Consider the following 24,637-nt stretch of genomic DNA (forward strand, 5'->3'; position numbering starts at 1 on the left):
CAAGAAGTTGTGGGGCAGGGAGGCAGGGAAAAAAAAAAGTAGCAAAAAAAGGAGAGGAGCAGGGAAAGACGGGCAGATGCGCTGGCAGGGGACTGCAAATAAACATGGTGGGAGATGAGAATGGGGAGGAGATGATAATACAGAGGGGGTGGAAACTGTTGGGAGGAGGGTGTGAGAACACTATGTTAGCATAGGTTGAGGCCAGGATAATTACGGGAACAGAGAATGTGTTGTAAGGATAGCTCCCATCTGCGCTGTTCAGAAAAGCTGGTGGTGGAGTGAAGGCTCCAGATGGCTTGGGTAGTGGAGCAGCCATTGAAATCAAATGTGTTATGTTTAGCTACATGTTGTGCCACAAGGTGGTCTACTTTGCTCTTGGCCACAGTCTGATAGTGGGCTTTCATCCTGGTGGACAGCTGGTTGGTAGTCATACCAGTATAAAAAGCTGTGCAATGATTGCAGCAGAGCTGGTAAATGACACGGCTGCTTTCACAGGGGGTCTGGCCCTTGATGGGGTCCTGTGACAGGACTGGAATAGGAAGTGCTGGGTGGGTGGATGGTACAGCTTTTGCAACTGTGTCTCCCACAATGATATAATCCTTGTGGCTTAGGGATGGACTAGAATGTTGTGGAGGTTGGGTGGGCAATTCAACACCATATTAGGTGGGGTGGGAAGTATCTTCGGTAGAATGTCTCTCTTTTCAGGGTGCGATGATAGGTAATCAAAGCCCTGGCAAAGGATGTGGTTCAGTTGTTCCTGTCTGGGGTGGCACTGGGTGATGAAGGGGACATTCCTTTGTATCTGGTTCTTGGGGGTGGTGGGATAATTGGGGGTTTAAGGGGAAATGGCATGGGAGATCTGTTTGCGGACTAGGTCTGGGGGATAATGCCTTCATGAGACACTCAGAACACTGAGCAAGGGAGTTTTTGTCACTGCAGGTACACTGTCCCTCGGTGGCCAGGTTATGTGGGAGTGACTTTATGGTGTGAAAGCACACCTCCTCAACCCAGCATCCCACCTTCCTAGATGTTGACCTCCTCCTCTCTGATGGCTTCATGCACACCTCTGTCCATATTAAACCCACCAACCACACCAGCTGTCAAAATGCAGGTGTGGTTGGTGGGTTTAATATGGACAGAGGTGTGCATGAAGCCATCAGAGAGGAGGAGGTCAACATCTAGGAAGGTGGGATGCTGGGTTGAGGGGGACCACGTGAAGTGGAAGGGAGAGAAGGTGTTGAGATTGTGAAGGAATAAAGATGTGGTGCCTTGGTCCTGAGACCACATCATGAGGATATCATCAATGAACCTCAACCAGGCTAGGGGTTTGGTGTTTTGGAAGGCTAGGAAGGCCTCTTCCAGATGTTTGTGATGGACAACCTGTGTCACTTTGAGCAATAAAATGCTCTGAAAAGTATAAAGGCATATTTTTTACTCAATTCACTTACCATGCTAAATGGATTATACATCTAAATGGTCCAACTTCTGGAGCAATATTTTGTGATCAACATAATCAAACACCTTAGTTAAATCAAAAAAAGATACCTAACATTCAAAATATTTTGATTTAATCCATCCAGTACCTCACAGAGAAAAGAGAACACAGCATTTTCAGTTGTTAAACAACTTCTGAAACCTAACTGTACATTTGATAGCAAACCATGTGCAATAAATTTATCAATTATCCTTACATACACAGCCTCTTCAATAACTTTAGCAAACATTCATGGCATAGAAATATGCCTAAAATTGTCTACATTATCCCTTTCTCCCTTTTTATAAAGCAGTTTTACTACTGAGTACTTTAACCGTTCAGGAAACTGACCATTCTTCAAGAAAAAATTACAAACGTGGCTACATAAATGGCTAAAATGTGCAGCACATTACTTTAATATTCTGCTAGGCGCTCCATCATATCCATGAGAGTCCTTTGCCTTCAGTGATTTAATTACTGACTCAATCTTCTCCTTGTCAGTATCACAGAGGAGTATTTAGACATCAATCTTGAAAAGGCATTTTCCTAGAGAGTTATATGATCCCCTGTTTTTATTTAATTCACCAGTAATGCCCAGAAAGTGACTGTTAAATACTGTACATATATCTGACTTATCAGTAACAGAAATATTTTTACTACAAACTGACTTTATATCATCAACCTTGTGCTACTGATGAGACACTTCCTTCATGACTGACCATATGGTTTTAATTTTATCCTGTGAATTAGCTATTCTATTTGCATAACATGTACTCTTTGCCTTCCTAATAATATTTGTAAGCACCTTGCAGTATTGTTTGCAATGGGCTACTGTAGCTTGACTGTGACTACTTCCCGCTTTGTTCTACATGATATCCTTATCCCACTAGTCAGCCACCCAGGCTGCCTTTTAATGCTAGTACCCTGCTTAGAATGTTCTAATGAAATGCAACTTTCCAAGAGTATGAGAAATGTGTTAAGGAAAGCATTGTACTTGTCATCTATGTTACCAGTACTCTGAACATCCTGCCATTCTTGTTCCTTAACGAGGTTTAAAAAACTCTGCATTGCTGTTAGATTAGCTTTTCTACACAGTTTGTAATTATATTAAACATTTGTTTGAGTACAAAAACGTTTTAGAGTTAAAATTTGTGCATCATACTCTGAAAGGCCATTCACTCTTTTACTAACAGAATGCCCATCTAGTAATGAAGAATGAATAAAAATACTGTCTATGGCGATGCCACTGTTCCCCTGCACCCTGGTTGGCAAAAACACAATCTGCATCAGATCATATGGATTTAGGAGATCTTGCACACCACATATAACTAATTTCTAGTACTTCCTATAAAGTGAACCAAGAACACTTTCTAGCTGGAGCAGAAATGCTCTGAAGTCAGAGTTCATGGACCTATAATAATAACAATTAGAAGTTTAGTTTCATTAAATTCAACTGCCCCTGCACAACATTCAAATACCTGTTCAGTGCAGTGCTGTGATACAGCTATGGACTCAATACTGTTTTTACGTATCACTCCCCCACTCTGCAATGAACTTCTTCTGCCCACCATTCACCACTGATACAAGAAGGGAAAGACAATGACAATACCAACATATGCCACAGATTCAGATACTAAATCTCAAACTTTCTCATATGATAGTTCCTTCATCAGGCAAAAATGGCAACAATGAAAAATTCAAACATAACAGCCACGCCTTAGTACTTGTGAATGCTCAAGGTTATTTCCGTACCTGACAGTAATAACCCATCAAGAAAAGAAAGCACTTTGTGCTGGAAAATCTACAAACAAACAAATAAGTAAAAATACTCAACTGCGGTTTTATTTGGTAACATGCAGCAATGTAGTGTACCTGCTAAGAGTAACGTCATAAAATGTTAGGGCAATAGCTTCGTGATAATAAGGATAAGGAAGGAATGGGTCACTGGCTCATTGCAGCAATCATCACTGTATTTGCCAGTGTGAAAACAGGGAATCAGAAATGTTGGCAGCCGGTTCCTCTTAGATATATATATTCTTTGTCAGATATTTTTTATAGAGAGTTACAAACACAAAATCACATAATGTGTGACTGTCATTATGCACATGCATGGTGAAAAGACTAGCTAATATTAGTCATTATCTTACCTTCTGGATGAACTCTTCAATCACTGCTACATTTACAAGTTCAGAACCAATTCTGCTTTTTAACACTGCAATGTCGTTTTCCAGTTTTGCCTGGTTTATGTACTGTAATTCATCTGACATAAGAAGGCTAAATTCCTCTTTGACCTCTATACCAGGGATAACTTGTGGCTTTAATGACTTTAGCTAAATGGAGAGCAAATGATTGCATTACTTTATTTCAATCGAAGTGGCATCTCATATAAACAAAAGGACATAATTTTATAAAGCAAGATCAATCAAATAGAGAAGCATTATGTTCAAACAAAGGAAGATAGATTGGCCAAAATTTATATTCAAAAGATATCTACATCAATTCAGCCAAAATAAAACACACATGAAAAAGAATTATAGGAAGCCTAGCTTTTGAAACCACAATAGCAGAGGAAGAAGCTGAGGGCATGAGGGCGGCCAGAGGTGAGAAGGTCAGATCACTCAGAATGCAGAATTAAAATGAACACAAAATGTGCTTGGAGAAATGGTGTCAGAAATCAAGGGACTAGGAGAGGGTGGGGAAAGGGATCAAAAGATAGGTATACATACAGTACAAGGAATGAGCACGAAATGGAAAGGTGGATGATTAACACAGATTTAATCTGGAAAAGGGGAGGCATGGGATGTGATGAAGACCTATTCTTGATCTCTGAAATCCAGGGAAACTGATATTAGGTTGGATTAAATGGGTGGCTTTATGGCCCAATAAGTACAATGCTTAACTGTGTATATGGAGTAAGATATATGTGTCCAGACTAGAGTTCTGTTTCTGACATTTATGCGCGCTCAAAATTGTTCAGTGCATGTAGTTCCATTTATGTCCAATATACGCCAATTTAGTTATTTTGTTCATTTGGAGCAACTGTATTTGACTTCCCTCATGCTAATTTGAGCGTCTCTTGCTCAAATGGCCAGATCACTTGCTCGAATGGCCCGACCATCTAGGTGAAAGGGGGGAAAACCATTTCTTTGATTTTAATGCTTTAAAAACACTTGAAGGTATGTAAGACTACACCACACTGTATTATGAACTTATTTTTTCATCAAAAGCCTTACTTTCCTTGTGGGAAAAGAAAACTGCTAATTTTCATTTTACATGATTTCTTAGTTCCATAACTCTTCTCAAGTGATTTTGAAGAAAATAAGCAGTTATAAATATGATTTTTTCACACCTGATAGTGTGAAATCTTAGCTTCTTAATAAACCATTTACCTTTCCCAAAGTCCTAACAGTCATTGTGAAGTGGTGCTATTTGTTTAGCACATGAACCAGATTTACAAGTCTCATGTTGAAAAAGAGTGATAGCGTGCAATTTATTGATCCCTATGACATTGACCCTACACCACTGGGAGAGAAATAAAGCTACAAAAGTTTTTGAAATGGTAGTGACACTGACATCCGTCATGTTTCCCAAGTTAATGTGAGTTATTAAATGGCATCAATGCAGTGAGCGCAAGGTGACGGAGTTCACGCAGGTTTAGTGTAGTGCAGGAGAGAAAAACAAATAGCTAATGAGCAGTGCGGGTCTATTATCAGACTGCTGTGATTTTAATCCCACATGTTCAGAAATCTCCAAATATAACCAATTTTCCCCTCAGTGGTGAAAGATTACACTGGAGAATCATCTGCTATGGCCTTACAGAAGCCCACACATTATATTATTAAAGCAATTAATTCTTGTCCGTTTCTTACAACGCAGGAAAAATATTCACCAAGCTCTTCCTGCATCTCCCTTTTCAAGTGGATGTTTTAGACCAATCCTTGTCGCTGACTAGTAAGCCGTTCAACATACCACTCATGAAGTCAAAAATTTCTCTTCTATGTGAAGTAGATAAGACACTAGTTCTTTTTCCAACTCTGCACATAATACAAGTTTTCTTTCAATTTTCCGTGATTTTTTTTTAAAGGAGTAATGTTGCTCATGGCACGTTAAATATTTTAGCACACATGTCTATATAGTTTTATTTCTGATTGCACAAGTTTTCTGGTCATATTCATTTTCATCCCATTTCCTTCTTTTTACCTATGGGATGTTTTGTGACTGTTCTTGGCAGTCTAAAACGGAAACAGCACAGGTTATAATGTTGACAAAGTAGCCCAAGATCTGCCTATAGCCCAAATTTAGACTATATGTAAGTGCCCAAATTTAAAACTCATGGCCTAAGCAAACCACAACCTCATGATGTGTAATTTTTATCTGAGAAAATGGCGATCAACAGTCTGCAGCAGAACTAAAATCACGATCGCTTTGTTCACAGTGATTAATGCTAACCTTATGAACAAACTCAAAACAGAAAAAAATCAGTTTCAACACTAAAAGCAAACTGTAATTTCTTTCTATCATTGGTTCCCTGAAACTGCCCTTAGCTTAGCTAGACGAGCTGCTGCATTACCAACAGATGAGTAGGCCTTGTTGGCTCTTGGTTGCAGAATATAGGTGACATGCAGATTCCAAATGACAAAAGAATGATAGAAAGAAAAATAATACAAATACAACAATGAAAATGAAGCAGCAGACAATTAGAAAGAAAAACATTACATTTAAACTAATTAAGTAAATAAAAATAAAAGTCTTTTGATTAGATTTACAAATTTTAATTCACTATCTTTGGCAAGATTTGAACCGATGAACTTCTACATGTGAGGCTGATACACTAACCTTTACACTATACCACAATGTCAGGAGAAACAATTACGTTTATGATTGTGGTGCTCCAATCACAATGTTGAAATTGCAGCCTTCAAAAATTCGGCTTCATACAATGTCATGCAAAGATTATCTAATGTAATGATAATTGTATATGTGATACTGAATCATGTCTTGCATGCAAGTGTGTGTGTGTGTGTGTGTGTGTGTGTGTGTGTGTGTGTGTGTGTGTCATTTTGGTGTGGGTATCATGTGTGATGAAATATAAAGTAAAAGTGTCTGACCAATGAATTAGAATCCAAACACATTAAGAAAGAATGATGGACATGGAACTGGAAGTGAAATGACCAACTGTTGTGGCAGTTTGGCAACGGTGAACGGTTCAGGCATGATGCTGAGTGGTCTGATTGGAGGAATCCAGTTCCAGTGCATGAAGTATCAACTACCAAGTAACTTTAATTGGACTATAGAGAGAAGAATATTCATAAACACAGAAACTGTATGGAAAGATAATGAATGTGTACATGCAAAAGTTTTCAGATGGTTGAGATGGAGTTTATGTTTGTTCACAACCACATGCGACAGTGAACTGATATGGTGATTTTACAGAACAAGTGATGAGGTCCGTGAGGCTTTTAACTGTTTCCACAGCAGTAGACACTAACATGCAGGAATATATATGTACAGCATAACTAAACTGTCAGTATAGTTCCATCAGTTGGAGGAAGTATATCAAAAGAAACACCAGTCTGCAGTCACACAGAACCAGCAGACAAATCAGAGCAACGAGCGCACCATGCTGGGTGGCCTCTCCCTCCCCGCCCCAGAGCAACTTGTTCGACCTCAGCCTGCCTACACCAAACATTCATACTTGAAAAAGTCGTGCTTGAGTGGCGCACGTTCGAGTCAGTATGAGCAAGCAAAATCCCCAACCTGCAGACCTCCAGTCATGACCTTTCATAGTTGTCCATTCCTGTAGTCCACATGTGGGTTTGCTTACAAAAGTTTTTGTCAGCACAGGGGCTGAGATACATAACTGACAGTGGATGTGTAAGACATATGTAACTGGCCGCTTTCTTATCTGCCAATGAATCAATGACACATAATAATTCCAAGCTCTTGTACATTTCTCTCTGAACAACCAAGACTGCCAAACTGCGAAACTTATCTTGTGTCACCGGAGTTCTTACATCATTATTAGCCATTTGACATCAAACTCTGGATAATGGCCACATCTATAATTTCCCATGCATCGCAGTCTTCAGCTATGCACATCCCTGTGGCTCTTGCACTTTTTCTAACGTCATCTATCCATCTTCCATCAGGCTGTCATCTCAGCCTTCACTTTAGTCTTCGAAATTCCTTTGTCCATCTAACAACCATGTGCCTGGCTACATGACCCATTCATTTCCATTTAATTTGCATCAGTCATAATTACATCTTCCATTTCAATCTATTCTCTGATCCATTTGTTTATTTTCTTATCTCTCGTAATTCCCTATGTGCATATCTCCATTAGTCACTGGACAGCCCTCTGTTTTTGAATGGTTTCTGCAGTAAACGTCCAGGCTTCACTACCATAAATCAAAACTGGTGATACACAATGATTGTGAAATTGAGATTTCATGCTCACTGGAAAACTTTGTTTTGAAAACTATATTTAGTTTCACAAAATTAGTCCAGGCCAACTTATATAGTTCTGAAAAGAAACAACATGTGAAAAATGCACTTGGCTGGGGAAGCACATATGTCAGGGGCTCACATAATGGGCAGGAATGCGTAACTCATACAGGCCAACAAACACCGCTTTCAGCACAAAGTTATATTTTTAAAATGGCACATGTACATTTTTCTACTGAAATGAAACTAGAAGTACAGTTACAGTAGGCAGACTTGGTTTCAATGTTGTAAAACTCACACAGTATGAAACATTAAACTTTAGAGGGCAAAGGTTTCCTGCACTGTCCTGCAGCCTGTTATCAAGGGTTCAAACAACGGGCATGAATGTACAGTCCATAAAAGTAAACAAACATCACTTTCAACACAAAGTTACATTCAGATAAATTGCACATGTATGTTTTTTCTACGGAAATGAAAATTAGAGGTACAATTTAGTGATAAGATGTGGTTCTAGTGTTCCAAACACAATTATTAGCGGCATATAACCCACAGAAATTTCAACTTTGTGCCTGACATTGAGCACTTAAAACAACTCACAGATAACCAGTAAAGTCATGTCCAATGAAACTGCAGCGCCTCAACAGATGTTCAAAGTGCTCACTATTTGCATCAATACACTTGTGGAGATGATTAACAAGTAAGTAGTGTACATTTTGTAGTGATTGCACTGATATTGCTGCACACACACACGCAGCAGTAATACATTGTTGCGTATGCTTTGGTGGCATTGGGGGTCCTGCACGCCAGAGAAAGAAGTCTTATAATGTCACAACAGGAGACTGGAGTGGCCCGCTCACAGGACTTTCTCATCCTATACATCTATTTGGAAACATTGCATTCACAACTTCCTTGGAAACATATGCTTAGTGTGTGGGGCATCCATCATGCTGGAACCATTTTGATAGATGTGTTCCCAATCCCACATACCCCATGAGAAGGGGCTGTGGGTCTTGCAGAAATGATGCATACTGCCATCTGGTTATTATTCCCGGATAAAAATAGGCACCTACAATATGGGTACCAATGATGCCACACCAAAAACTGACATCGCACTGTTATTGATGAGCAATTGGAGGAAGCTAGAAGGGATTTTGTACAGACCAGTAATGCATATTCTGCAGATTTACATGAGAATGATTTGTGAACGAAGCTTCATCCATAAACAACATTTCACATAGGAAGTCAGGACCACCTTGCAACTAGTGAAGTGCAAAATGACACAATTCAGTGTGGAGTTCAGAGTCATTCCTGTACAGTTATTACTGGAGCGAGATATGACACAGATGAAACATATGACTATGCAGTTCTCCACACACTACTACAGCTTACTGTAGAACTGCGTGCAACCTGTCATACTCTCACCTCGGCACCAGAACAGCAATTTGTTAATTGATGTATTTGCACGCTGACACTTTCTGGGTGCCCAGCTGATTGTTTCCATGAGACTTGTGCAGATGTTGGAAATGGTATGATCAGCCTGGGTAGCGTTCAGTATACACGGTTACAGCTGCAGTTGCATTTCTGTGACATAGCCCTGTAGGCATCCTTTAAAGTCTAATACTTCAAAATGTATGAGGTTAAAACAGTCTACATCAATACTCTGTAATCCTCCTTACGACATGTGGCAGAGGGTATCCCATGCCACAACTAACCATTTCCTCTCCTGTACCACTCAGAAATAGAACGAAGGAAAAGCGACTATCTATATGCCTCCATATGAGCCCCAATTTCTCATCTCTTATCTTTGTGATCCCTACATACAGTGCATATTGGAGGCAACAGAATCATTCTGCAGTCAGCTTCAAATGTCGGTTCTCTAAATTTTCTCAATAGTGTTCCTCAAAAAGAATGTCACCTTCCCTCCAGAGATTCCCAATTGAGTTCCCGAAGTATCTCTATAACACTTGCATGTTGTTCAAACCTACCAGTAACAAACCTTAGCAGTTTGCCTCTGAATTGCTTCAATGTCTTCCTTTAATCTGGCCCAGTATGGATCCCAAACACTCAAGCAGTATTCAAGAATAGGTCATATTAGCATATTATATGTTGCCTCCTTTACAGATGAACCACACTTTCCTAGACTTCTCCCAGTTAACTAAAGTCAGCCATTCACCATTCCTACTACAATCCTCTCATGGTCCTTCCATTTCATAAAGCTTTGCAACATTACACCCTGATACTTAAATGACGTGAGTGTGTCAAGTAGGACACTACTAATGCTGTATCTGAACATCACCGGTTTGTTTTTCCTAGTCATCTGCATTAACTTACATTTTTCTGCCATTCATCACACCAACTACAAATTTTGTCTAAATCATCTTGCACCTTCCAACAGTCACTCAACTTTGATATTTTGCTGTACATCATAGTGTCATCAGCAAACAACCATAGTTTGCTGTCCAACACTCTGCCAAATCATTTATTTATATAGAGAACAACAGCGGTGCTATTACACTTCCCTGAGGCTCTCCTGATGATACCCTTGCCTCTGATGAACTTTCGCCATTGACAACAACATACTGGGTTCTATTACTTAAGAAGTCTTTGAGCCACTCACATATCTGTGGGCCTATTCCATATGCTTGTACTGTCTTGGGGCACCATGTCAGATACTTTCTGGAAATCTATAAATATGAAATCTGCATATTGCCCTTCATTCATAGTTCACAGTATATCTTGTGAGGAAAGGGCAAGCTGACTTTCGCACAAGCAGTGTTTTCTCAAATCATGCTGATTCATGGATATAAGCTTCTCCTCTCATGAAAGTTTATTATATTTGAAATGAGAATATGTTCAAGGATTCTGCAGCAAACCAATGTTAGGGATATTGGTCTGTAATTTTGTGGATCCATTCTTTTGCCCTTCTCATACACAGAAGTCACCTGCACTTTTTTGCAGTCATGCTGGGTGAGAGATTCACGATAAATGCAAGCTACATACGGGGCCAATGCCGTAGAGTACTCTTTGAAAAACTGAATTGGGATTCCACCAAACCTGGTGACTAATTTGTTTTCAACTCCTGTTGTTTCCCTATGCCAGGGATGCTTATTACCATGTTGTCCATATAGTAATCTGTTCAAAGGTCAAATGATGTTATGTTGGTATGGTTCATCTGCATGAACAATTTCTTGAATGTGAAATTTAAAACAGCAACTTTTATTTTGCTATCTTCAACTGTCACTCGAGACAGGTCAATAAGTGATGGATGGAAGCCTTAGTCCCACTTAGCAATTTTACATAGGACAAGAATTATCTTGGGCTCTCTGCCAGATCTTTTACTAGGGTATGATTGTGGTAGTAGTTGTGTGCTTCATGCGTAGATCTTTTCACAGGGGCACAAATCTCTAATAACCTTTGTTTGTTGTCATTTGCGCATACTCTTATGAACCAAGAGTGCAACAGCCTCTGCTTCCTCAACAGTTTCTGAATCTCATTATGAAAGCATGGCAGGCCTTTTCTGTCCTTAATCCACTTATTAGGTACATAATTCTCTAGACCAGTGAAACCAAGTCTGCCATCACTAACTGTATCTCTAGTTCTCATTTTTGTAGAAAAAGCACAAACATGCCTTTAAAAAAACCTAACTTCATGCTGACAGTGATGTCTGTTGACCTTTGTGGATTATGCATTTCTAAACATTTTGTGAGGCCCTGAAATAGGTGCACCCTGGCCAATTGCATTTTTAACATTTTTTATCTTTTTGGAAAGGTGTGAAGTGACAGTGTTAGTATACAATAAACAAAGAATGGGTCTACATATTATATTTTCCACAAAACAAAACTGGTTAAAAAAGAGATGTCACTCTACACCAGAATGGTGGAGAAATGTGGTAGAGGGTAGCGGGAGAGAGGAAGGGTTGACAAAAGAAGATTGTACGTTCTGTGATGAAAATGTAAAAATATTTCCAGTTAAAAGATACAATAAGGCTGTTTTTAAAAGAAAATAAGATTTTTATTATTATTATTATTGTCATTGTCATTACAAATCACTACTTTTTTGCAAGATTTGGTTAACAAAAACAGTAAGACAACCAACTTATTTCTGATAGAGACAGCTTTCACAGAAATATTTTTGTTGAAATCAGCATCAGCAGAAATATGTCACATCTGGAAATGGAGGGAGACTTAATCAATCATTTTTAAAAATAAGTAAAATATTTACTGATGATCCACTTCCAGTTTGTAAAATTGTTTCTCTATGCAAATTCACATTACAGTACGTTCTACCATACAGAGAACTAGGCTCTTCAGTTTTCACCTGCAGCAATTACAGTGTAGTACAATGAATTGACGTACCTTTTTACTCAAAAAATTTATTGTATTTTTGTGCATCTCTGAGGTTGTCTTCTTCTCATTAAGCTTACTGGTTATGTCTAAAATCTTAAAATTCAGATCTCCCTCTTCATCAGTGAGGAGTTTTAGGTTATGGCTATGTACAGAATCTTCCTTTTCAATGTTCTGTAGTGCTAACTAAAAAAAAAAAAATATTTATATAGTTTTTCAATTGATCAAAAAGACAGAGTACCTTCAACTGAAAACTGTATAATAAAACAAACAAAAATAAAAAAATACAAATGAACTCTGTAATCTGGAATGAAGAGTTGTTAGTGCTTCAGAAATTCAAAGCTCTAGATATTAACTGAATATTACGTACGTGAATCACCTACCAGTAAAAAAAAAAAACACACCAAACATGTAATAAATATTATAATACATCATAAATGAAGTATTCAAAATATACACATATTTAACTAAAAACTTTCATACACAAAGGGTGTCCCATAAGGAACGCAGCTTTTGAAATGCACGCCACTTCTCTTCTATTTAGTTCACAGCACTGAACACTACACAATTTTCATCTGTTTTTTCTGTGATTAGTAACGGAACAATTCACAATAGAACCCAGTATTGTCACAGTGAATACGTATTACAAATGTGGCGAACATTTTGCAGAGATTGTTAGAAAGCTCAGTGCAACATAATGTACCAATAAGTGAATTGTGATGAGACTGATTGCAAAAGTTGAGAAAATGATTTATTTGAGGACATTAAACCCACAGGCCATCCTCGTGTAAGTTGTTCCGGGGATGGGATAACATTGCCACCATGAGTGACAATTTTGCAGGAAGTCTGATAAAATCTATTCACTGACATTCAGAAGCAGTATGAAATGAATTCTGAATGAAGATCTGCACCCTTGGACCTATAAAATCCACCTGGCACATAAGAACTGCAGCCAAATGATCACTAAATGTGCTGAGCATTTATCCTTTGGCGCTTGCAAAACAAAGTGTGGACAACAATTTCACCAAGAAAATAATATTCTCTAATTAGGCACACTTTCCATTGAATGGCTTAATGAAAAAGCAGAATCACAGGATTTTTGGCGCAGAGAACCCTCAGGTAGCTACGGATAAGCCATTATATCCACAATGGCTGTTTAGTGTGGCATTTGGGCTCAAGACATAACTGGACTCCACTTTGTTGAAATAGAGCCGGAAATGCAATAACAGTAGATAACAACTGCTGCACTATGTTAAGAGAGTTTTGTCTAAATTGGATCGCGTGAATGCTGAAGAGGTTTGGGCTCAACAATATGTTGTAACCTGTCACACACTGATTGCAACAATCAAGCTCAGTGCTGAATGATCAGACACAGTTACCTAACTCACAACTTCTAACTGTAGATACTACTCATAATCCTATTCAGGCCATGTTGTAAATTACCCTGCTCACTTATGCCACATTTTCCTTTATTTCATTTACTATAATTTCTCTCAAGTTAAAAATTTTACTTCATGTAATCACAGCTGCATCACTCACCTGATTAGTATCACTATTATATCTTATATGTTTGTAATTTAGGACCTATTAAAGATAAGATTATTTTGTTCAGCCACACCTTTGGAATACATCACCTAAGTTTATTGTTCAATTATTTACTTCCATGTATAACTGCTGTAATTTGTCTATGATTCATTAGTTAAAGGGTCACTTACTTTATCTTAGTTAAATAATTTTACATTGCATTTACACTGAAATAATTGCTTTGTTTTATTCCTGATTCTAACATTAACATTTTTCATCTCTGCAAATGGAGATACTCTGTAGATGCACTAGTTTAAAATCTTTGACACAACAAAATATCTATGAATGACATACTTATCTTTCTCACTGTTCGTGTAACAAATAATAAATACTGAGGAATATTACACCAGTGTTGTGTGTGTTTCATTCATATGGTATAAAATATTCTATCAAGAACCAATGGAACACTCAATCAACACAACAATTAGTCCAGTCAACAAAGGAAAATTAGAGGGAAAAATCATGTAATCCCCAATTTTTGCACAGTGCTAGGAGGAAGTATCCTGAACAATAAACTAAAAGTCCTGAACAGTGGGGTGTTAGCGTTCGGGTGGGTGTGCATTTTAAGATTGCTTTTTAAAATGTTTTTCTCAAATGTCTCCAAAACCACTGCTTCCATCAAAAACGGTTCCCAGTACAAAATTAACCTACTTTACATTTCCTACAAGAAAAGGTCCTATCCATTTTTTCTCAAGGACTAATAGTTTTTGCATTGGAGGGGATGGAAAAATCACAGATTATTAAAAATATTGTTTTACCACTATAAAATTAATGTTTATTGTTAAATGAAGTGGGTTACACACAACTATTTAAGGTACGTACTATGCCTAAGTGCTGAGAGCTGTATTACGGGAAAAATTGTGTTCGCGGGGATGTGAGACAGATGTGCAAGGGATGACAGATCACTGGATTGTGTTCCTTTATTAAAAGATTGCTTACTTGTCCAAGAATCATTTTTAGTACATTGTTTATACATGTGATATAGGACAGTGGCAAACCTAGTTAATTTATGATACAGTAGTCATTTTGACTGCATTGTTGACATAATCAAAATCATAATAATGTAGGTTGGTGTACCACATTGCTTCTACATGTGATAATAGCACTTATTAACTGAGATGACATGATAAGCACAACATAAACTATATTATGAATTGACAATTAGTAAAATTTGGTAAATGAGGTTAACTTAATATAGTGTTCCATAAATTCCGACAAAGAATAGAAGCAATGTTCAAGTGCTTCGCTTATTGCTAGGTCGGCAAAATGAAGATCAAGCAGATGATTCCCCACTCTGTCTACCCCACTAAGTCACAAGAAGCAACTACAAGGTTTCTTACAAAGTTAAGCTGACCCTTCACCACACACCTTATGAACCACTGACTACACAGTGTGCAGACATGCCCAGAGGATGTTGATTTTCCACAGAATGCATTATCACTGCATGGACAGTAGATATGAGTTACTAATAACACAAACGCAAGAAACACATATTGAAATCTCCCCACAGTCATCTACACTGCTAGAGGGGAGTATGGCAACTGTAGTGTTCTGCCGGGAGAGGCAGCTTCCACCATTACGAGAGCCGTTCGATTTTCAGTTTACACAGAGAGTATACCTCTCAAGCATTGCCTGTCCAGTGCCCTTATGTGAGCACAAAAAATAAATTCACTCAGCTCATGTTTATATAATGGTGTTACTTTCAGTTCATTAAATGAATACTTTTTTTGCATACATTCAGTGAGATTTTATGTAAAATATGTTTCTGTAAATAATGGCTAGGAAGTGTTTATTTTGTAAATGTGAGGGATTGCAGTCATAAGCATATTGTAATGACATGCCATTTTGCTGTAGTCTCTTGGTAGTGAATTAATAACAGACCAGAAAGTTACTGCACATCTCTCACCATTAATTCAGTTAGTGGTAGACTGAATAAATCTCTTCCATTCAGGAATTGGTGGCACATGCAGAGGGGTTACTCTAAGTGGAGTCACTTACCACACATTCACAGTACATCTTTCAAGATGAATGTGAATATGTCTGATGGAATTGGACTGATCATACACAAGTCTGGAAAAGTAATCTACTGCAATGGATTGCTTGCCTTACATTGTACTCTCTGAAGTTCTGTAACAGGTAGGTGACCTCCTTCTGTTATAGAGGTACGCAATTTAAACCTCTGGTCTCTTCAGATGTTGGGAGAGCTGAGGCTGGGAACATGAATTTCATACTCCTCACGCTTTGCAGGTATTTCAGACAGTGATAGTGGAGTTAGAGAAATCTACATTGTCAAATACATAACCAATAGACCTACATTGTCAAATAAATACTGACAGCATGTTACACCTGGGGCAGACTCTTCAGTGTGCTAGACAGTTGACAGCTCCAGTTGAGGTTTTTTACATAATAGCGCAATTAGCAACTGCAAATAAGTACTCACTTAATAAACCGAAAATAACTCCACTATACAAACACGAGCTCAATGAAGCCATGTCTACTCTCTTTGGAGAACTGGACAGGAAATGCTGGAGAGGCACAGTTTGCATGTAAACTGCAAACTGGGCAGTGCTCATAGCGTTGGTATTTGCACTATCTGGAAGAACACTATAGCTGCTATACAGGACAACTACAAAACAGTTTCCCCTTTAGCAGTGTAGAGGGGTGTACAGAAATGTATATAGATTCTGTCCATATGCGTTTCTTGTGTTAGTGTTAATGCATTTTGTGGGGAAAAGAAATAGCCACCCGGCATAGCTTTGTGGGACACCCTCTAGTTGCCTTTTGTGGCATAGTGGTGTAGAGAGTATGTGGAATCACGTGCTCGATCTTCAGTTTGCAGACCTATGAAGAAAGGCAGTACATGACCACAATCTAGTGACTTACCTTCCCTTGAGCTTCTACCCCACATATATTCCCCTTCAGCCTGCCACACCCCTCAACTGATTCCTCAATACAGCTCTTGGCACTTCGGTTCAGTAGACATATATAATATTTGTTTTTAATCCACTTAATTTAAAGATAAACATTGATTTCATACCATTAAAATAATATTTTTAATAATCTGTGATTTCTCCATTCCCCTGCAACGTGGAAACTATTAGTCCTAGAGAAAAAATGAATAGGACCTTTTTTGTAGGATATCTAACGTAGTTTAATTTTGTACTGGGAAGCATTTTCGCTAGAAGCTGCAGTTTTTGAATTATATGAGAAAAATATGAAAGAGTGACCCTTCAATGCCCCTCCTATCCCAAAGTTCACATTCAACTGGTCAGGATTTTTACTAAATTGTTCAGGATGTTTCCTCCTAACATTGCTCAAAAATATGGGACTATTTCCCCCCCCCCCCCTCCCCCCCCCCCCAACTGCTACAGGGCAGATACCTCATTGGGTGATTTCTTGCAATGCTGATGTGAATGGACCAACCAAATCTTTTTATTTGACACCATATGATTTCTTTCTGAGAAGGCATTTCAAATCCCATGTGTAGACCAACAAATCATGATCATTTCCAAGACCAAAATTCAGTATGTAATTTCAGAACTAGAGGGTAAAGTATGTTGATAAGTTATGGAAAAAATTCATCAAAAGATGAATGCAGAGCCAAGGAGGGCACTTGAGTTACAATGTATTTCATACATAATCACAGGTAGCATACACTGCAGTAATTAGTGGTGCACTAATAACCCTGGTGCTAAGTGCCCTGTAAGCTTCAATAATGTGTAATTTGCTTTATGTTATCAATAGATTTGTATGTTGTTATGCACTCAAAAGTTGTGTTTTTTATTGATACCTTTAACACATAAATGAAAGTGTTTATGGGTAAAGTTAGCAATACCCTGAAAACCACCCATTACTAATGACTGCTTTTCATGTTTGGTGCTAACCTTCATTCCTCATTGCGCACTATATTGGTTACATGGTGGCAGCTGTTGTGACTGTGGAGATGTGAGTGTTTAAGGAGGTCCCTATCACATCTTTTGAAACATATTTTCCAATGGAAAGAATTGAGATTATAGAACAATGTTCTTGTGATTTTATGAATATTCTCAAATGTTAACAAATGTTCTAGAAATTGATACATTTCAGCTAGTCTTAAGTAAATATGTAAGTTGCAGTTATTATCTAATATCAGTCAAGAATGAAAACTGTAAAATATACATAAAAAAGATGCCATGTTACGCTGCCTGGGAAAAAGAAACAACACAGAAAACAACAATAACTAGCCTTTTCCCTGCAGCTTCTGTTTATCTCCTTCTCCCCCCCCCCCCCTCTCTCTCTGTCTCTTTGTCTTCTCCTCCTCTCTCTATCTATCTATTTTCTCCACCTCCTTTTCTGGCCCTCTCCCCTCTGTCTGACCATATCCTCATCTCCTCCTCTTCTTTTTCCAGCTGTCCACTACACCTCCACATCATTATGCACCTCCCCCTCCTCTCCTCTCTCTTTACATTTCCTCCTGCCTCTCTCTCTGCTCATTTGCTCCTCTATCCATATCAACCTGCCCCAGAAGTGCTCATCGGTACATGTAGCCCCTGCAATACAGTGCAATAAAGCAGGCCAATGCTACACCCACATCACACGTGTCATGCAGGGCAGGCCACACATCAGGGGCTCAAAAATTATTTATTTACCACTGGCTTACACGCCACCGCACAAAGCTGGACGATAAAGAAGACCAATACCACTCTAACACAACATGCCTGTCATGCAGGGCAGCCCACATGTTGGGACTCAAAAAGCCACTTCTTGCCCTGACATGTAAGCTGCTATGCAAAGCAGGTTGATTTGACAGGTAGCCTACACAACATTCCTGCCAAGTAGGGCAGCCTATGTTCTGGAGACTGGAAAAATACGTTTTTACCTTTACCTCTGCCCCTATTGGAGCTAGGAGGTTACAAACCTCATACTTCCGAGTCTCTTGAAGCCTGCTATTTTTGGCCAAATCTCGTTGAAATCAATCCAGGGGTTTCGGAACAGATCCAGGACTCTCACACACACACACACACACACACACACACACACACACACACACACACACACACACACACACACCTTACTGTCTGGCAACAATAGCTGTGGGGGTAAGAACCACCTTACCTGTCAAAGGGGTGGGGGTGGAAAAGAAGTGTAGACCAAGACATGAATTTCCAGACTTCATTAATCCAGTATTTGAGAATGAGACACTTGCGTGCTTGCAACAAATTTTATACATAATTCCAAACCATTAAAAAATGTTTTCTTAATGACAACCCCTACAAAATAATGAAAGGAGAAATGTTTATCACTTACTACTTTTCTGCTGTTCATGCAGGAAAAGTACCACAAGAGGCACAATGTTATAATTTATTACTTCTTTACTACTAACTGTATTCACGATGCATTTTACAAACAGTAAGTAAATGTTCCACTGAACATAAACGCAAAATTATATCACTGTACAACACCTAGCTCAGGGGATATGATGTCATAAACAATGAAATCGTGAAAAACGGACACAACCAAGAATAAAGTTTAAATTTATTCCTTCTTTGCTTCGAACTCTGTTCGCGATACATTTTGCATACAGTATACACGTATACCACTGAATGAAACTACAATGTTATATCTTCGTACAACATATAGTTCAGGAGATATGACATCATAAACATTAAGCACACAGCCAGATGCTGCATGGTACAGATGCAGACACACAGCTAGAAATAAATACCTCGGTAACTGGACAATGCCAGATATCTCTGCTAACCCACACAAACACACATACAGAAGTGAAGTAGATAATGAGACAACATTAGTAACTGAAAAATGAGTAAGTAAAAAGGACCAGATATTCAAAAATTTGGTGATAAATAAAATTTGTATGGAAGAGAACAAAACAGGGGAACAGAAGTGGTGGCAGGTGGGGTGGGGGGAGGGGAGAGTGGGGATGAAGAGAGAGGGGGAGAGGGGGAGGGGGAGAAGAATGAGAACTAGAAAATCAGTCACATTCAGTTAAGATGTCATGTCTACAACAAAGTATTGCTTCCTCCCCTCAGGGCTAAGACATTAAAAACTTTGAGGGTTTCTAAAATTATTCATAACATATACTGCTTTTACAAGAAAAAGAATATAATTATGAGTTAAGGTGGCGACTGTATTGAACCTTGGAGAAAAAGTGAAGGTCCATTCAAAGGACTGGTATTACCTCCATCAATTTTCAATTTCTTCACTGTAGACTTCCACAAAACATTTTATCTCTCTACCAAGGTGCTATGGTATGCTGATAATATATTCAGCTACCCAACTGGCAGGAGCATGTCGCAATGAAGACAAGAATGTGTCCGGCACAATGCTCGTTTGTTGGATCAGTCTGAACTCATTAAATTTATTTATTTATTGTATGGCTCTTTGATACATCAAAACAAAAAATACATACAGTGTAGAGCATAATATTTACAATATAAGAAGCTATAAACATTTACAGCACTTATGTAGTGCCTAGTCACCAGCAGGAAGTTTTCAGATCTACCATCATATGATTTTGTGGGTTATGTCACATGATCTGTGGTTCTCTGCACTCACAAAATTGGGATGGTTGCTTTCCCCGTTTTTGTATTAAATGTGAACATCTGCTGTGTCAGGCTCTAATTCTGTTTAATACTGACCATGTTTCGCATGGGAAGTCAATCCTGGTGGTTTTTGGGTGGTTCCTGAAGAGGGGCAGCAGCCTTTTCAGTAGTTGCTGGGGCAACAGTCTGGATGATTGACTGATCTGGCCTTGTAACACTAACCAAAACGGCCTTGCTGTGGTGGTACTGTGAACGGCTGAAAGCAAGGGGAAACTACGGCCATAATTTTTCCCGAGGGCATGCAGCTTTACTGTATGGTTAAATGATGATGGTATCCTCTTGGATAAAATATTCCGGAGGTAAAATAGTCCCCCATTCGGATCTCCGGGCGGGGACTACTCAAGAGGATGTCATTATCAGGAGTGTGGAATGCCAGATCCCTTAACCGGGCAGGTAGGTTAGAAAGTTTAAAAAGGGAAATGGATAGGTTAAAATTAGACATAGTGGGAATTAGTGAAGTTCGTTGGCAAGAGGAACAAGACTTTTGGTCTGGTGAATACAGGGTTATAAATACAAAATCAAATAGGGGTAATGCAGGAGTAGGTTTAATAATGAATAAAAAAATAGGAGTGCAGGTAAGCTACTACAAACAGCATAGTGAACGCATTATTGTGGCCAACATAGACACGAAGCCCATGCCTACTACAGGAGTACAGGTTTATATGCCAACTAACTCTGCAGATGATGAAGAAATTGATGAAATGTATGATGAGGTAAAAGAAATTATTCAGGTAGTGAAGGGAGACGAAAATTTAATAGTCATGGGTCACTGGAATTCGAGAGTAGGGAAAGGGAGAGAAGGAAACATAGTGGGTGAATATGGATTGGGCGAGAGAAATGAAAGAGGAAGCCGCCTGGTAGAGCTTTACACAGAGCATAACTTCATCATAGCTAACACTTGGTTCCAGAATAGAATCATGAAAGAAGGTTGTATACATGGAAGAATCCTGGAGATACTAGAAGGTATCAGATTACATAATGGTAAGACAGAGATTTAGGAACCAGGTTTTAAATTGTAAGACATTTCCAGGGGCAGATGTGGACTCTGACCACAATCTATTGGTTATGAACTGTAGATTAAAACTGAAGAAACTGCAAAAAGGTGGGAATTTAACGAGATGGGACCTAGATAAACTGATTAAACCAGAGGTTGTACAGAGTTTCAGGGAGAGCATAAGGGAACAATTGGCAGGACTGGGGGAAAGAAGTACAGTAGAAGAAGAATGGGTAACTCTGAGGGATGAAGTAGTGAAGGCAGCAGAGGATCAAGTACATAAAAAGATGAGGGCTAGCAGAAAGCCTTGGGTACCAGAAGAAATATTGAATTTAATTGATGAAAGGAGAAAATATAAAAATGCAGTAAATGAACCAGGCAAAAAGGAATACAAACATCTCAAAAATGAGATCGACAGGAAGTGCAAAATGGCTAAGCAGGGATGGCTAGAGGACAAATGTAAGGATGTAGAGGCTTATCTCACTAGGGGTAAGATAGATACTGCCTACAGGAAAATTAAAGAGACCTTTGGAGAAAAGAGAACCACTTGTATGAATATCAAGAGCTTAGATGCAAACCCAGTTCTAAGCAAAGAAGGGAAAGCAGAAAGGTGGAAGGAGTATATAGAGGGTCTATACAAGGGCGATGTACTTGAGGACAATATTATGGAAATGGAAGAGGATGTAAATGAAGATGACATGGGAGATATGATACTGCGTGAAGAGTTTGACAGAGCACTGAAAGACCTGAGTCGAAACGAGGCCCTGGGAGTAGACAACATTCCATTAGAGTTACTGACGGCCTTGAGAGAGCCAGTCCTGAAAAAACTGCCATCTGGGGAGCTAGATGTATGAGACAGGCGAAATACCCTCAGACTTCAAGAAGAATATAATAATTCCAATCCCAAAGAAAGCAGGTGTTGAGAGATGTGAAAATTACCGAACAATCAGTTTAATAAGTCCCTGCTGCAAAATACTAACACGAATTCTTTACAGACGAATGGAAAAACTGGTAGAAGCCGATCTCGGGGAAGATCAGATTCTGTAGAAATATTGGAACACGTGAGGTAATACTGACCTTACAACTTATCTTAGAAGAAAGATTAAGGAAAGGCAAACCTACGTTTCTAGCATTTGTAGACTTAGAGAAAGCTTTTGACAATGTTGACTGGAATACTCTCTTTCAAATTCTGAAGGTGGCAGGGGTAAAATACAGGGAGCAAAAGGCTATTTACAATTTGTACAGAAACCAGATGGCAGTTATAAGAGTCGAGGGACATGAAAGGGAAGCAGTGGTTGGGAAGGGATTGAGACAGGGTTGTAGCCTCTCCCCGATGTTATTCAATCTGTATATTGAGCAAGCAGTAAAGGAAACAAAAGAAAAATTCGGAGTAGGTATTAAAATCCATGGAGAAGAAATAAAAGCTTTGAGGTTCGCCGATGACGTAATTCTGTCAGAGACAGCAAAGGACTTGGAAGAGCAGGTGAATGCAATGGACAGTGTCTTGAAAGGAGGATATAAGATGAACATCAACAAAAGCAAAACGAGGATAATGGAATGTAGTCGAATTAAGTCAGATGATGCTGAGGGAATTAGATTAGGAAATGAGACACTTAAAGTAGTAAAGGAGTTTGCTATTTGCGGAGCAAAATAACTGATGATGGACGAAGTAGAGAAGATATAAAATGTAGACTGTCAATGGCAAGGAAAGCGTTTCTGAAGAAGAGAAATTTGTTAACATCGAGTATAGATTTAAGTGTCAGGAAGTCGTTTCTGAAAGTATTTGTATGCGGTGTAGCCATGCATGCAAGTGAAACATGGGCGATAAATACTTTAGACAAGAAGAGAATAGAAGCTTTCGAAATGTGGTGCTACAGAAGAATGCTGAAGAGTAGATGGGTAGATGACATAACTAATGAGGAGGTATTGAATAGAATTGGGGAGAAGAGGAGTTTGTGGCACAACTTGACAAAAAGAAGGGACCGGTTAGTAGGACATGTTCTGAGGCCTCAAGGGATCACAAATTTAGCACTGGAGGGCAGCATGGAGGGTAAAAATCGTCGAGGGAGACCAAGAGATGACTACACTAAGCAGATTCAGAAGGATGTAGGTTGCAGTAAGTGCTGGGAGACGAAGAAGCTTGCTCAGGATAGGGTAGCATGGAGAGCTGCATCAAACCAGTCTCAGGACTGAAGACCACAACAACAACAACAACAACATGGCATGTAGTACAGTACATTCTCGAGTCCATGCATCAGTAAGATTGAACACGTTTTCCATGGTGAACTCTACTATTCTTGTTAGTGGTTGTCCACAAAAGAGTCGGTTATTGTTTGCATCATCAACATTTTGATGGATTGTTAGATTTTTATTATCCATGATCTTTTATTCTCATTTGTAAGAGCACTGATGCATATTAGTTGAGAGGATGGAATGTGGTTTAGTACTGGCAGCCATTCTGTAGGTGTTGATTTGTTTTATCAAAGTGAGGCATAATATTTAGCAGCTGAAAAGGCAAGTCACAGAGCAGAAGAATGTAAAGTGGATGCCAATGTTTCCCAGGTCATATCATACAGCTTTTGAATACAAAGTTTCCTGTTTTTAATTGTTCAGCTGTTTCCATTATATGCTCTCTGAAAGACAGAGTTCTATCAAGGGATCCTCCCAGATACTTTGGAGATTTATTGTAAGTGCAATGTTTTCAAACTGTATGTTCGGTTTTCTTCTAGCAAATTTATTTTTTAGGTGGATGCAGGAAACCTCTATTTTGGAGGCATTTGGTTGGAGTCTCCATTTGTGAAAGTATTTTCCTCACTACATGTAGGTCCATTGTTTGGATTTCTTCTGACTGTTGAACTAAAGTACACCTTGTTGAAATTACCCAGCCGTTGGCATAACCAAACTTCCTTGGATTTGTTTTTGGCACATCTGCAATATACAAGCTGAAGAGAAGTGGTGCAACAACTGTGATAGACCATTTTTTAATTTCTTTGGGGAGCTGATGTTGAAACACACAACTACTTGAAACAGTCAGTTATTTAGCATATTGCTGATTAGGTGAGTGATTGGTTTGTAAGGAATTATGTGAAGAAGTCTGTGTATCATGCCTTCTCTCCAACTGCACAGCTGTTACTGAATACATCAGATGAATTCGCAATTACGAATAATGACTACCATCAGCTATAGAATGGAATGA

General features: G+C 38.8%; 1 protein-coding gene across 1 annotated transcript in view; it reads right to left on the bottom strand.

Moving 5' to 3' along the window:
• Window positions 1–24,637, bottom strand: part of LOC124778026 (structural maintenance of chromosomes protein 4-like) — a 324,000-nt gene that overhangs the window by 13,849 nt on the left and 285,514 nt on the right. Inside the window, exons 17-18 of the mRNA XM_047253608.1 lie at window positions 12,274–12,447; window positions 3,622–3,804 (exon numbers count right to left, since the gene is read on the bottom strand). Coding sequence (XP_047109564.1) covers window positions 3,622–3,804; window positions 12,274–12,447 — 357 coding nt within the window. The remainder of the gene's footprint in view (window positions 1–3,621; window positions 3,805–12,273; window positions 12,448–24,637) is intronic.

This window comes from Schistocerca piceifrons, chromosome 2 (genome assembly GCF_021461385.2).
Source record: "Schistocerca piceifrons isolate TAMUIC-IGC-003096 chromosome 2, iqSchPice1.1, whole genome shotgun sequence".
Lineage (NCBI taxonomy): Eukaryota > Metazoa > Arthropoda > Insecta > Orthoptera > Acrididae > Schistocerca > Schistocerca piceifrons.